The 15,123-nt window shown below is 35.6% G+C and overlaps 3 protein-coding genes across 3 annotated transcripts; all 3 read right to left on the bottom strand.

Moving 5' to 3' along the window:
* Positions 1 to 5,150: 5,150 nt before the first annotated feature.
* On the bottom strand, positions 5,151 to 6,070 carry LOC311089006 (gamma-crystallin M1). The gene is made up of 3 exons (XM_084123442.1): positions 6,016 to 6,070; positions 5,594 to 5,845; positions 5,151 to 5,464 (listed from the first exon to the last, which is right to left on the bottom strand). Exons 1-3 carry the CDS (start codon positions 6,022 to 6,024, stop codon positions 5,189 to 5,191), a joined length of 537 nt encoding a protein of 178 aa, XP_083979568.1. The 5' UTR covers positions 6,025 to 6,070; the 3' UTR covers positions 5,151 to 5,188.
* Positions 6,071 to 9,157: 3,087 nt separating this feature from the next.
* Positions 9,158 to 10,116, bottom strand: LOC311089018 (gamma-crystallin M2-like). The gene is made up of 3 exons (XM_084123455.1): positions 10,046 to 10,116; positions 9,667 to 9,909; positions 9,158 to 9,570 (listed from the first exon to the last, which is right to left on the bottom strand). The coding sequence occupies exons 1-3, from the start codon at positions 10,052 to 10,054 to the stop codon at positions 9,298 to 9,300; spliced, it is 525 nt and encodes a 174-aa protein (XP_083979581.1). The 5' UTR covers positions 10,055 to 10,116; the 3' UTR covers positions 9,158 to 9,297.
* A 1,952-nt stretch (positions 10,117 to 12,068) lies between these two features.
* LOC311087855 (uncharacterized protein) lies at positions 12,069 to 14,564 on the bottom strand. The gene is made up of 6 exons (XM_084121328.1): positions 14,511 to 14,564; positions 14,146 to 14,388; positions 13,721 to 13,988; positions 12,915 to 12,961; positions 12,530 to 12,772; positions 12,069 to 12,361 (listed from the first exon to the last, which is right to left on the bottom strand). Exons 1-6 carry the CDS (start codon positions 14,538 to 14,540, stop codon positions 12,086 to 12,088), a joined length of 1,107 nt encoding a protein of 368 aa, XP_083977454.1. The 5' UTR covers positions 14,541 to 14,564; the 3' UTR covers positions 12,069 to 12,085.
* Positions 14,565 to 15,123: the final 559 nt, after the last annotated feature.

Raw genomic sequence — 15,123 nt, 5'->3', positions numbered from 1 at the left:
CTTTCTGGATCCGTCATCAAATTGATAAGTTTAATTATATCAAGTGCTGTGAGAAAAGGCTATAAATCTCCATCTCCAACATCCTCACACGCAACATAGCCTACTAGCCGAGACACCTTCTTTATGTGTACAGATGTGACATAATGAAGCAAAGACATGCTCGAATTTCCCGCAGAAATCCACCAGTACCACTGGAATTAAAAACATTATTACAAGCTTGCCGTTTAGAATTGAGCTTAGGCAAGCAGATAGTTTTGAACACTGGCTGGTTATGTACTTGCTAAAAAAATTATTTTGGATAATTTTTAACCCAAAAAAGTTACGGAATGCAGCTTTAAATTATGTTTTATTAACAATGTTCGGAAGGAGCACGTTCAGATAATTAACCTGATTAACACGAAAGGAGCGCATTCAGTCAATCAACTCAATTAACGATAAGAGGTATACAGTATATACAGCAGACTTACCTCTGTTCGTTGACAGTTTATCTGCATCCCTCCACCACACCATCTCCTCACTTCTAGTCCTAACTATTCTTATCACAACTGGGGGGAGTACTGGGTTTGGGACAAAATTCAGAGCTCGGAGCCCTCCCCCCTAGACTGGGTAAACCCAGCCTGATCTGCCATCGATTTGATTTTGCCCTGCAGTTCAGGCTGGAAACCTGTACATTTATCTCCGCTGCTTCCTTTACAAATTTGCGGGAACCAATCACAAACTGGCTTATCCACCTGGCACGCTATTGGCGGGTTTAATCCAATCCGATTCCAGAGCTGTTACGGCTCTGTCCAATTCCTTTTAACCTCTCGACGATGCTCAATGGCTTCTTTTTAGCAAACAAATCGCTTGAGTGGGGGTAAATACCACTAACTTTCATGTTTTTTGGGTTTTTTTTTTTGCATAACCTGCAAAAATCGCTGGATTCCATTGCTGCTTTGCAAACCACTGATCAACACGTTTGGTTACACATTTCCTGCCTGGAGTTTTTGCGTCGCTCTGCAAAGTACGTTACCCGGATCGTTGGTCTGATTGGTTGAAGGACTATCCAATTGCGTACAGAGTCATTTGAACTATGCCTGTTGATCACACCTCTTGTGCAGTAGAAAATACAGAGCAGACTCCCCAGACCAATTTTCAGTCTTAAAAGTTTGAGCTTGGTCTGGTGATAGCCAGATTACCTCCCCCCGGAACAACACGCCAAATAAGCATAACCCTTACTCTATTTAATTAAATGTAAGTGTGAACTTGTGAACTGACGGTAAAAATAGAGAGAGTGTGCACTTCTGTTGCATTCTCTTGATCGCTGATCGCTTACTCAGCACACATGCATAATTTGGATTAAAACTAAATCGTATATGTAAGTAAAAACTTGAACTCCACGTGATTTATGTATAACGAGTGGTTAGGGCTGTCGCGGTGAAGGAATTTCCCTTGCGGTAATTTTGAGTGGCTTAATAGCGCAATATGCGGTATTATCGCGATTTATTTATTTTTATTTATTTATATTTATTTGTTGCTATATAAATAAGTGTTACGATGTGGTCAGCATGCACAAAAACGAGGACATTTTCAGTAACCAATGTAACCAAAAATAAACAAGGCTGTCACTCAGTGCGCAGTTACATTGTTACGGCAACGGACTGTCTTTGAGTGAGTCATAAACCGTTCATTCAACGAACACATTCAAAAACGCTGATTCATTAAAAGATATATGTAATGAAACAAGGTGTTAATTATTTTTAAATTTGAGCTCCACTTTTCAAGGCTCAGCTGACCAGCAATGCGTTGCATGTGTTACCCGCATCAGGGCTGGGAAGCCTGAATGAGTAAATAGAATGACCACTTATGCCAGCTCTGTAGAATAATAAAAGACACGCTGTGAGACAGGAGTACTGGCTGCAAGCTCTGGCAAAGTTTAACTCTCAAGCTTTTCTTAGCTCTTTATGTATTCACAACATTAACATATTTAACTTTACAGAACAACAATTACTTGTTTCTCTGGAACACAACACATACCATTAAAGAAAATAACATTTCAGTAAAGGCTTTTCAGAAGTTACTTTTGTCTGTACTTGACTTGTTCTGCAACATTAGAATCAATCACAATACATTGACCTGCCACAGTGTTTTCACGTTTTCACATCATCATAAACATTAATTCCATTTTCACACTGCCACATAAACGAGTCTCGCATTTGGCTTCACACTAACCTCATGTTTTACCAAGGGGGTTATCCAGCATCCGGAAAGCGTATGGGGGCATCCATTGGCTAACAAGCCATCACCTGCTGTTAGCATTCCATTGACTCCCATTCATTTTGGCGTCACTTTGACAGCGGATAACTTTACATCTTTGGCGTTTAAAGACTCTATTTGTCCATTGTTTATTTCTAAAGAAACACAACAATGTATAAAAGGCTCCATTACCTTGTATCTTACGTTATGGCCCCGTAGAAGCCGTTTTTGTAAAAATAGGCTAACGATTGCGTCATAACCACGCGACTCTCTGTCGCACAGTAGAGAAATTACCGTATAGACAGGAGGAGAAGCTTGCAGGCAATCGGGGGGACGTGGAGGCATGAAGTCCGATAAGGTCAAGGGAGAAGAACATAGAGAAAAAGAAAAGTTGCTCCTGCTCCTAGCTCATGGACACGTCCTACTCACGCTCTCCGTCTCTGCAAGATTCGGAAGGGAATGATTCAGATTTCTCTTGGCACAGCTATTAGAATTCTTACAACTGTCAGACAGGTTGCTCACGTCACATATAGGTCGTCAAGCTCAGTTTGAGGCTGCGCAGTACGCTCAGCCATCAGGAAGAGAGTGTATGTATGGCAAGCTGTTTTAACATTTAATCCTTAAAACCTACTAGTCTCTATTTTCATGCTACTAGTACTTATTTTTTAGATACTAGTATCTATTCCATTAAGCTAATGAATAAGTACTAGTACTTAATGGAAAAGATACTAGTATCAAAAAAATAAGTACTAGTAGCATGAAAATAGATACTAGTAGGTTTTAAGGATTAAATGTTAAAACGGCTTGCCATAGAGAGTGCTTCTAATTGACTTCACTGGTCTCCGTCGAAGTCTATGGGGTCGCTGTGTCCATTTCTTTTATGTGTTTTACATGAAAGTTGCCATTTTGGCTCTAGTTCATGCAAACATGCGCCGTCATTTTGGATCGAGATAACTCTAGTAGCAAATGTACATTTAACTCACTTAAACTTTATCATCCAATTACAATCAACATCTAAAACACTTGAACTTGAAACATTGAACTTGTGTTGTGTTTTATTATATGTGACAGTAGTTGTCCATGAGGGGCTGCTGTCTTTTACTTTTGTTTTGTATTTGTTTTATTTGTATCATTAAAGTTTTTGAATGTTCGCTGGTTCCCGCCTCCTTCTTCCCATAACAACGAACTGCATTACACTGGTGCCGAAACCCGGGAAGAAGGAGGAACGCGCTGTCAAAGAGCCCTCGCCACTGTAGGGAATCCGCGGTGCCATCGAGCATGGTGAGCAGTCCCGTCGCCATGGATGCTCGAGGCGGTGCGCTGGAGTGCGTTGCCGGGTGGACGGTCGAGCTCGCTGCCGGCCGCCTGGGTGCTGGAGGGGCGGCTGCCGTCCATGAGGGAGCATAGGAGTCGCCGCCGTTTGCCAGAGGCCGGAGCCTGCTGTCGTCCTCCTTGATGGGGAGGAGCAGGGAACGAGGGACTCCTGCCGACTGCCCGAACCCGGTGGAGCCATCGTCGTCCACCAGGCGACGGAGGAGTGTCGAGCCGTCCACCGAGGGCTATCCAGCGCCACCGCCAGGCACCGCGGAAAAGATCGCCCAGCAGGTGGAGGACCAGATGGCAGCGTGTTGTGGGAACCGGACCAAGGCATGAAGCCGGTGGCGTGATTACTGATGAGCGGCACCTGCGCGACGCACCGGTCTCGTATCTCTCACGGAGGAGCGGAAGCATAAAGGGGGAGCGACGACAGTGGAGATCGAGAGAGGACAGGCCTGAACTTGTGTTGTGTTTTATTATATGTGACAGCAGTCGTCCGTGAGGGGCTGCTGTCTTTTACTTTCACTTTGTATTTGTTTTATTTGTATCATTAAAGTTTTTGAATGTTCTCCGGTTCCCGCCTCCTTCTTCCCATAACAACGAACTGCGTTACAATATAGTTTACGACCTCACAGCTGCAAAACTGTAGAATTTTGAGCGACTTTTTCCACGCCAGTAGACCGAAATTGCGCTAAACATTAAAATATATTTAGAAATTTTACATTTTCAAGGCTTATAATGCTTTTATGCATTTTATAGTCATTAAACATTGAATATAAATTGTCATATGTTCATATCAAATTAACCAGACACATGTACAGAACATGTGCTCGGAGAAAACTCACCAGAGTTGAGAAAGTCACAATAAACTAGAACCTCTGTTGTAAATGGACTTTTATCTTCACAAACAACAATTTAAACATATAATCTAAAAATAACAGATTCCATTCTTGCTTCAGCTTCTATTATTTTTTTATAAACTCTGTCTCCACTTATCTTCTCTCTCAAGTTCAGTAGCCTAAATATAAAAATTGCCCTCCTACACATGCATACTGCAGAGTTGTCAGCGGGTCAATGGATCAAATGCATATTGTACAAATAGTACAAATAACTACTAAGTAATAGACATGTTTTCATTATTCTCCATATATTCTGCCTTTGATGTGGTTTATAGGGAAAACTATTTTAAAAAAACTATAAAAAGGTCAGTGAAGGCATCATGAAATAAACGTAGCACCTAATTTGGCTTAAGATTTTTAAATTAAATTAAACTAGGTTGATCTATGCAATTGTTTTCAAATCTGAATTGAAATTAAGCTGCAAATGGGTGTTCTGAAATGTTTCGACCTTTTGGACATGAAGCAAAAAAAAACCTACTTAAAAAAAAAAAAAAACTATTTAATTTTAAGGCTCAGAGAGAGGGTGAAAAACAGCCATTCAAAACTAAATTATGATTGTTTTAGTCTAACAAAGTGACTTATGTTATTAAGTATAGTCTAACAAAAAAGTATTAAATTGTTTAAAAATGCATGATCTAACCCTTTTAAAATGTCAGCCATTCAGTAATCTAATGAAACAATGGACACGAAAGCTAGTTCTGAAAATAACACTTTATTTGCTTCTAAATTCTAGCGATTTAACACATGTCAGTGATACGCCTCATGCTCGTGAATCTCATGTTGCTATATCCCATATCCCTGAAGCTCCTGTACTCTCCAGGCCTGAAGTACGACATCCTGCCTCTGTAGTGGGGCTGCTCATACATGAGCCAGTGGCCATCCATCACATGACAGGACTGGCAGTCAGACATACGGAAACGTTCCATGATGTTTTCACAGTCATCCATCAGCTCGTACATCTGTCCTCCAAAGTTATCCCTCTCATAGATCCTCATCCTGAAGGATCCCCTGTACTGTAAAACAAAGAAAGATTATTAATTTAGCAGTCTTTCAGCAATGCATGCATAGTATACTGTTAAAATTATGAAAAAATTGTGCATTGCTAAATCTGCACAACACCATTAACAAAGTGAGACCCTTACTGAAGGAATCATGCGGCAAGATCTGATACTGTCGAACGTCATGCCCATGCTCATCATGCGCTGCATGTCATGGTATTCGCCCCTCTTCAGGAAGAACTGGTTGCCCATGAAGCTATTGCGCTCATAGACCATGAAACAACCACTCTCCACCCTGATGGAACCAACGCGGCTCAGGTATGAGGAGATATCAGAACAGTCACTAATGCACTCATAGTTGCGGCCCTGGAAGTTCCTGTCCTCGTAGAAGATTATCTGTTGATGGAATTTAAAAAATACACTGTTTTCAAATAAACAGAATGCTTTTTAGATCTGAATTGCATCAGGTTTAAAACAAATACACACTGGCTTCAATATGAACATATAAAGCTTTCTATCAATTATTAAGCATTTGTATGAGGCATACTTATTTCAAGCACTATTACCTTGCCCATGGTGGTGATATGTTGTTTTTCTCAGTGCTTCAGCTCACTGTACCAGCTGTACTTTGATGCCCTTTGGTTGTGGTTTTTATACAAGAATCATGGACCCACATGTTGTTGTTATTCAAATGCCAAAAGCTGATGATTAAGCAGTATGACTTCTGCTGAAGTGGTCCTGTAAACTGAAACAATAGATTTTATCCATACATCTCTGGCAGCTTTTTGTGCATTGTCTTTTACAGACAATGTGGCTGATAGATTGTCCCTTATCATATTAACTAGTTTACAAAAGGGACAAAATAGACTTTAGACTAACCTCTAGAATTATACATGTAATTTTTTATACTCAAACAAGGTAAGATTGGATGTCAGGACCATGGAAATAAATGCTCTTTATGCACAAGTATAGCATTCATCACATACAAACATACAAATAGTGCATTTGACAATATCTCTTTGTATTTACAGTCTCTTGTAACTATGCATGTGCCATTTGTCATTAAATGTGCTATATATTTTATTTTATATTTATAAATATACATTTATTACTCATGTTTAAATATTGTACATCATGGAAACAGAGAAAATTCAGTTTCCTAAATTTCTTACATGTATATAACGTTGTTTAAATATATGTATTATTTGGATCAAATGTATTATTTTAATATATATTATATATATATATAATTAATTAATTATTATATAATATAATTATTATAATGAATAAATAAATATATTTATATATATTTAAACACGTGGATGAGAATATTTAGCAAGTATGATTTTAGATGTTCTGAAGTATGTGCTTCTTATAAATATATGTGCTTTTTAGTTTCAATAGAGAAATAAAATGTATTTTTTGTTTATTAATGTTTAGGCGGTGACTTTAGTTTAGATCAGATTTTATGAAATATTTTCCTGTATGTATTCCGGATAAGTTCTACTAACTCTAAAACTTTGAGGCAACTGATTGCCTCTATTTTTTATTTATTTTTTTTAAGTTTGCCAACTTAAATATCATCAGTAAGCATAGCTAGTTTTTTTTTTTTTTATATAACTGTAAATTACAAATAAACATTAATTTAAATCAAAATATATATTTAGTGTTTTGTTCATCTTAATTTAATGCAATTCAAATTTTTAAGTACTGACAACTTTAATTACTTCACTTATGCAACTTAAAATATCCCTTTTATACATATCAACATTTTATTTTATCTAAACTTAGTTTTTTTTAAGTCACTTTAAATGTTATTAAATTAAATTATAGAATTTCATATAACTTCAATTCTAGTAGCAATGTTACTTAAATATTTTGTGGCAACTGATTGCCTGATTGAAACTTTTTTTAAAGTTTCCTCTACTCAAATATCTACATTTTACAACTTAGACAGTACACTGTAAACCCGAATAATTTGTCAAAACTCAAATAAATGCAAAAAAAAATTAAGTTTAGAAATCGAAGTTTAAGCAGAACTGGCAGATTTTTATTTTGTACTCATACATTTTACTTGTTCTTAACTTGAAAATTTTGAGTAGACTATTTCATACATTTAACTTAAAATGTTCATGTAATCTCAAAGTGAATAATTGTATTAGTATAAACTTAGCTAGTCATAACAAACTTGCTCATTTGCTAACATGTTAACAATAGCATGGTATAGCACTTGCTGTATGACTGCAGCAATATAAAGCTTGTAACATTGTTCTCAAATCAAGCCACATGCACCACTTGTCACTTGTCAAACATTAGTCACTAATCTGCCACTTAACATTAATCTTGCTCAAAAAAACATATTACACTTAATTTTAACATTTTTCTCTCCCTTTTGTGTGCCATCGGCAAAGCATGCTGGGAAATAGAAATCCAAGTTTCAGTTAAATTTAAGTTTGTCTGTAAACTTAAACCTGAATAAGTTTGCAAAACTTAAATAATATGAGGTAATTAGTTACATACATTTTTTAAGTTAAGAAATTTAACGTTTAAGTAAGCAGAACTTGCAGATTTTTATTTGTAATCATACATTTTTATTGCTGTTAACTTAAAATATGTGAGTAAGCTAATTCATATTTAACTTTTTTTTTAACTCTTAAATTATCATGTAATCTCAACTTAAATATTTTAGTGTAAACTTGGCTAGCTTTAACCAGCTAATTCAAAAAAATGCTACCTTGCTAATTGGTGACATATATCATACACTGTTCTCAAACCAAGCTCAAGTCAGTTAAATTATAAGTTTGTCTAAATTAAAAGAAACAAGTTCATGGAACTCAAAACAATGAAACAATTCAACTTACTTAAAATGTGTCAGTTTTGTGAACTCAAAAGAAAAAGAAAGTTCTAAATACTCATAAAAGTTAATTTGATTGAACAAATTTGTATAATTTAAGTTGGCCCTACTCAAACCAATTAATTATTTTGAGAGTTAGGGTTTACAGTTTACAGTATGTGTGACATTAAAATATTTGATTATGGTTGAATCTATTTTTTCAAGTTCCCTAAACTCTAAACTGGTAACACTTTACAATAAGGTTCCTTTATTAAACATTAGTGCATTAACTAACATGAACTAACAATGAGCAATACATTTATTACTGTTTTTGTTAATCTTTGTTAATGTTAGTTAATAAAAATAAAGCTGTTCATTGTTTGTTCATGTTAGTTCACAGTGCATTAACTAATGTTAACAAGATTTTAATAAAGTATTAGTAAATGTTGAAATTAACATTAACAAAGATGAACAAATGCTGTATAAGTGCAGTTCATTATTAGTTAATGTTAACTAATGTAGTTAACTAATGAACCTTATTGTAAAGTGTTACCTCTAAACTTTATCAGAGTTGTAAAAACTGTTAACTTAAATCTCTGATAGATGTTGAATGAACTCAAAAATAATAGTTAGTTAAACTTTTTGGCACATTTTGAGTAAAAGGTACTTTCCATTATAAGTTAGTTATACTTTTTGGGTTTACATTTATTGATATAAATGCAAGTTGTTGTTATTATTATTGTTTTATCTTTTAATAATTGTAAGATTTGTAAATGTTTAATAATGTAAAAATCAAATAAAAAAGTTGAAAAAAGCCGGTTAATTCTGTTATAAAAGTCTGATTTAGTGCTGACAATTCAGTAAAACAAGAGTACTTTATTATTACAAATATCATTTTATTATTATTTATTTTTTTAGATCCAGGCACAAGAAGTGAAAAATCAAAATGTTTATAAACAGTTATGCTTATAAACAGGAAATGAACAGTTCATATAAATTAGTGCAAGCAGAATGGCTAATAATCATTGACTCGTCTGAAGGAGCCCACAATAGCGCAGGTAGCACACCAGTCTCGGTATCTCCTGTATTCCCCAGGTTTCAGGAAGTACTGCCTCCCTCTGTAGTTGGGATATTCATAGAAGATCCAGTAGCCATTCATCACATTACAGGAGTACACATGCCGATGGTGGAAACGGTCAGACACACAGGGGCAGTCATCCATGAATTCCATCATGTGACCTCCGTAGTCAGCCTTCTCATAGATCCTCATTCTGTATGGTCCCCTGTACTGTTGACATCAAGATGCAAAGGAAGGATTCAGTACACTGGCATCAAAGAAACCGTCATGTATATCCACAAAAGCAGCACATTCAGTGAACCTCACCATTGGTATCTGGCGACAGGATCGAATACAGCTACTGAAGCCCATCCATCTCTGGTAGTCAGAATACTCGCCTCGCTTCATAAAATACTGGTGGCCCATATAATTTGGACGTTCATAGATCATGAAACAGCCACTCTCTACTCTGATGGAGTTGCAGCGACTGAAGTAAGTGTGTAGGTCTGTGCAGTCGTTGCTGCACTCATAACTACGACCTTGAAAATTTTTGTCCTCGTAAAAAACAATCTGAAAAAGTTAACAAAATCAACACTTCATTTTAGTGCCGCTATTAGGAGAGTAATCCGTATGCATCAAAGGTTAGTATACATAGGGGAGGTGCAATTCAATGTAAAAGTCATGAAAGTGGTGCCAAAAATCCTACCTTGCCCATGGTCACCGTTGGAGAGATTCCATATGCTTCCCAAGCTTTTTATACTGCCTCTTGACAAACAAAGTATTGTTATTCAAATTATCACAGGAATATGTCAGGGTACTGGCACATGTTACCTTTTTGTTAGAGCACAATATTGGGTTCAAAATATGGATTTTACTTGAAAAAGGATATATAATTACATGTTTGGTGTTTTCTCTTGCATGGTCCAGGGAAATGACTGGTACGGCACCCACACATTCACAACACAATGCTCACAGAACAATATGGAACATCCCTTTTGCATTAAAGAAGTTGCTCAACAGAGGGAGCGGTTACTGAGATTCCATTCTCAATAGGATTTTCAACTGCACTGATATACTTTACAGAATTTTTACAGAAAATGCAGAAATTATATGGAGAATTTACAAAGGGAAATAAAGGGAGAGAAAAAAAACTATTGTAATCCTAACTGTGTTTTGGGAATGATTGAACACAAGTGTTATGTGAGCATTGTCTCATTCAAATGTCAATTCGTCTCTAGAACAGGGGTGTCACATTCAGAAACAGGAGGTCTACTATCCAGAAGAGTTTAGCTTCAACCCTAAATAAACATACCTAAACCAGCTAATCAAGAAACTTCCAGGGATGTGTTTTGGTGCTGGTTAAAAACCATAGATATTGGTTAATAAAACTTTTGTTAATAAAAAGTTTGTTTTAGCTATTAGTTAGGCTAGCAATATTAGCAACAAGCAAAAGGAATAAGCCCAAATAAAGTATAAAATAAATTAATTAATATATTGTGGCATGTAAAATATGCAAAAAGTTTAGTTTTTTTTGTTTATCAATATGATGGTCATTTTCAATTTCTTACTAACACCTACAGCTGTGGATGCAGCATCTTGCAAAAGTTAAGTAGAAAAAGTTCAATGTAGAAATTGCAGCAAGTTTGTCCAACAAATTTTCTGTAACGTGCATGTGTATTATTTATGTGCTTTTTGTAAATTTCTTCTACATGTGGATAAATAGCCTAAATATTTTTAATGGTAAAAGTAAAATGAAATGCAAAACTTTTTAAGTGGAAAAAAATATTTTTTAATCTTTTAGAAAAGGCCTAGGATACACAGTAAAAACCAAGCAAGCAAGCAGTAATCATTACATGTTCTTGTGATATCATAAACTACCAATTGACTATGTGTGCAAATAGTTTTTATCAGTCACACAAAAGGAAAAATGATTCACAAACCTGTTAGCAGTAGTATTCCAAGAATAAAAATAACCACATAATCACAAAGCCATACTTGCATAAATCCAAGTAAAGTAGGACACTTATCCATCTACCATGTTGTCTATATTCTTCCATTAGTAAAAAAAACTTGTATTAAGTTAATTACAAAATTGTACGGCATGGCACTGATGTAAAAACAAGCAGATATTATCAGAAATTGAACTGTATCCACCCAATCACAACTTAAATTACTTACTTTCATTAAAAATCCAGAATGACTTAATTGATTGATTGATTTTGTCTTCTTACTCAGTCTTCTTCTTTACATTATAAATCTGAATAGGTGTTTAGGAGAAAAAACGGTGTAATTTGGTATTTGATAGCTTCTTTGTACCACGATAACATGCATGTGTATTAAATACGTCCTCTAATTTCTTTGAGGTCAATGTGCATTTAAATAGCAGAGCTGCTTTTGTTTTTTGTCATAGTGATAGATTTAACTACAATGAGGACAGTTAATCCAGACTGAGCCTCACATTGTTCAGCCAAAAGCATAAATTGTGTGATAGACAGTTTGCCCTCAGTTTTGCTTTACTGAATTTTTCAATGAATATTTTCCAGTCTGGTAACCAGATTTTCACTGATAGGTCAGTGAAGGAAATTAAGTTTAGAATAACTATAATTACAGTTTAATTATTTAAATGATGTTTTATGGTGATTTTAAGTTCACGTTAAAACACTACAACAGAATAATAGCCAGACAAGAAGATGTTTCAGTCAAGAAAATTTATTTAGTGCATATGTTGCTGCACAGTTCATGTTGTCTAGTTGAAAGTGGTTATTCTCCTGAGGGACCCAATTCTTGGGGCTGTTCCTCCCCAGTCGCTGTACTTTCTGTATTCACCTGGTCCAAGGTAGTACATTCGTCCCCTGTAGTTGGGCTGCTCGTATAGAAGCCAGTGGCCGTCCATCACGTGGCAGGAGTGGATGTCAGATGTATGGAAGCGGTCCATGATGTTAGGGCAGTCTTCTATGAGTTCAATCATCTGACCTCCCATATCAGCCTGGTCATATAGTCTCATTCTGTAGTTACCATTATACTACAAGAAAACACAGATTTGGGATATACTAAGCAACACATTTATCATTTCATGTGGCAAGAACATAAGAACAAGTGTGTTTCAGCAGTCAAAAGCATTATTGAATTCATGAACTAGTGCATGGTTATTTTTTTAATCATTTAATATTTATTCCCTTAGATCACTTACCATGGGGATCATACGGCATGATCTGATATAGTTACTGAACCCAATCATACGCTGACAGTCAGAATACTCGCCCCTTCGCAGGAAGTACTGCTGTCCCATATAATTTGGGTGCTCATACACCATGAAGCACCCACTCTCTACCCTGATAGAGTTGCATTGGGTAAAATAGGGGTGCAGGTCTGCACAGTCACTGCTGCACTCATGATGGCAGCCCTGAAAGTTCCTGTCCTCGTAGAAGATGATCTATTAAAGAAAAGTGGTACAGTAAATCTACTATTCAAGTTTGCAATAATATGAGCTTACAGCTGTAAACTGGCTTCATGTTATAGACTTAAAAACAATTATAAGTCTATTAGTATGAGAGTGAGGGAAATTACAATCTTACCTTTCCGATAGTCATGTTGGCATCTGGCAGGGCTATACTGCTCAACACTGACATCCAATTTATCACTGTCTTTTATAAAACCTAGAAGCAGCTGTGATAAAGTTTTGTCAGCATAAAGTATTGTCATTCAAATAAATCTAGCCCAGGGAGTAGTAATAGGGGCTACAATCAGGGGGACAATGAAACAATCTGATTATGTTTGGCTTGGCCTGGTGCAGTTTTTCCATATTCAACAAAATGCTCCTGTCCTGCTAGCAGAATCTTCATGATGCTTAGTCTGGATGAAAGCTGAAATATTGTTATAAGATTCATCTTATATATAATGACCAAACTAAAAAAAATACCAGTAAACTAACATGAAAGCAGAACATGGAATCATTTGAAAGAACTTTTGTCCTTTTAAAACTGTATACAAAAGAAAACATTACAGTAATTTATAAGCAGTTTTATTTGATTTATTAGTCGTAGAAACAAAATTACATTACGAAAAATATACTGTCAAATATGAAGTAAAACATTCTATGAGTCAAAAATAAACAGAGTTTATTTTTGAGGTAACATAAGAGAGTGTCAAGGCTGCATGAGTTGTTAATTAACATGTTTGCTTGTGTTACTCAACATGGCAGGCCCTAAGTAAGCAAATATTGCCAATTTGAAGTCTGTATTAAGCTTGGTGTGTGTTTACAACAATATTACAATACAAAATGAACAAGTAATAAAATAAATCATCTAATGGATTAAATATAGCAAAGTTTTAAATGAGGTTTAAAAATATTAGGTTGATTTTAAGCTTGAAAGTTAATTCTAGTAATCCATGATTCGTTTGATGGAACCCACACGGGCACTCATTCCTCCCCATTCAGTGAATCTGGTGTATTCTCCAGGCCTTATGAGGTACATCCTGCCTCTGAAGTTGGAATTTTCGAAGAAGAGCCAGTTTCCACCAATTACCTTGCAGGAGAATATGTGGTTTGTTTGGAACATGTCCATCACATCTGGACAGTCTTCCACAAGAGACATCATTTGACCTCCATACTCCATTCTCTCAAAAAGCTTCACCTCATGAGAAGATCCCTGTGTATGATAGACAGAAGAACAAAAAGTGTATGTAAATTAGCTACTATCTACTCGTTTTGTAAGAAAAAAATCCTGAAATGTAGTGATAAAAAAGTGAAGTTTGTAATTTCTTTCAATGTAAATCACTCAATCATATATAGTAGCATATCATCACCATGGAAATTACACGGCAGGAGCAGACAGAATCATTTTTGCCCAACCAGCTTTCAAACTCTGGGTACTCTCCTTTACGGACCAGGAATTGCTGGCCGTTGTAATTTGGTTGTTCATAGATCATGAAGCATCCACTCTCCACCATGATGGAGTTACAGCGGTTAAGATAGCAGAGCATATCTGCACAATCACCACTGCATTCATATTGATGACCCCCAAAATGTTTGTCTTCATAGAAAATTATCTGTAAAAAAAAGAAATTTTATACATGCACAATTTACAGTAAACCATCATACATGTCTTCAATATAACACAAAACAAAAGCCTATTTTTTGTGGGTTAACCCAAACCCTAACCCTTTCTCACTTTCCTCGCAGTGTTGCATACCTTCCCCATTTTTGACAGTGCAGCTGTACCATGGGAGTGTGACACTGCTCATTACTTTGAGGACACTCTTTGGTATATATAGTAGACACGAAGTGCCGACACTGTGTGTGTCATTCATATTACAATTGCAAAAAAAAAAAAAGGAAAGAAAAGGGAGAAAAAAACTTTTCTACTGGTATTCTTTGTTAAAAAAATATTGTCCGTACTGCCATTTTGTGAAATAGATTATAAAATAGAGACTGTAATCACATTAAAAAATCATTAATATCCATACCCAATATCCAAATTGCATTTAAGTCTCGACATGTGATATTTATTTAAATCTATGAATTTACAATGGTTTGTGGGATTTGCATATATCATAAAGTGATAAACATGCTTAATGTAAATGTATGTATTTTAATTATTTAAGTACTTAATGTTACTGATTATTTAATTTGATTGTAACTTTTATATCTATATTTTTATATCACTGTTTCTAATGGATACATTACAGTTAGGGTTACTCACTCACCATGTGCTTACAATAAAAAAATCGATTGAAAATATATTTAATAATTTTAAATTATATATATTTAATGCTGATACACAC

Source organism: Abramis brama, assembly GCF_963993115.1.
Source record: "Abramis brama genome assembly, chromosome: 8".
NCBI lineage: Eukaryota > Metazoa > Chordata > Actinopteri > Cypriniformes > Leuciscidae > Abramis > Abramis brama.
Note: the sequence above shows the minus strand (reverse complement) of the source record. Positions and strands in the feature narration are given on the sequence as shown.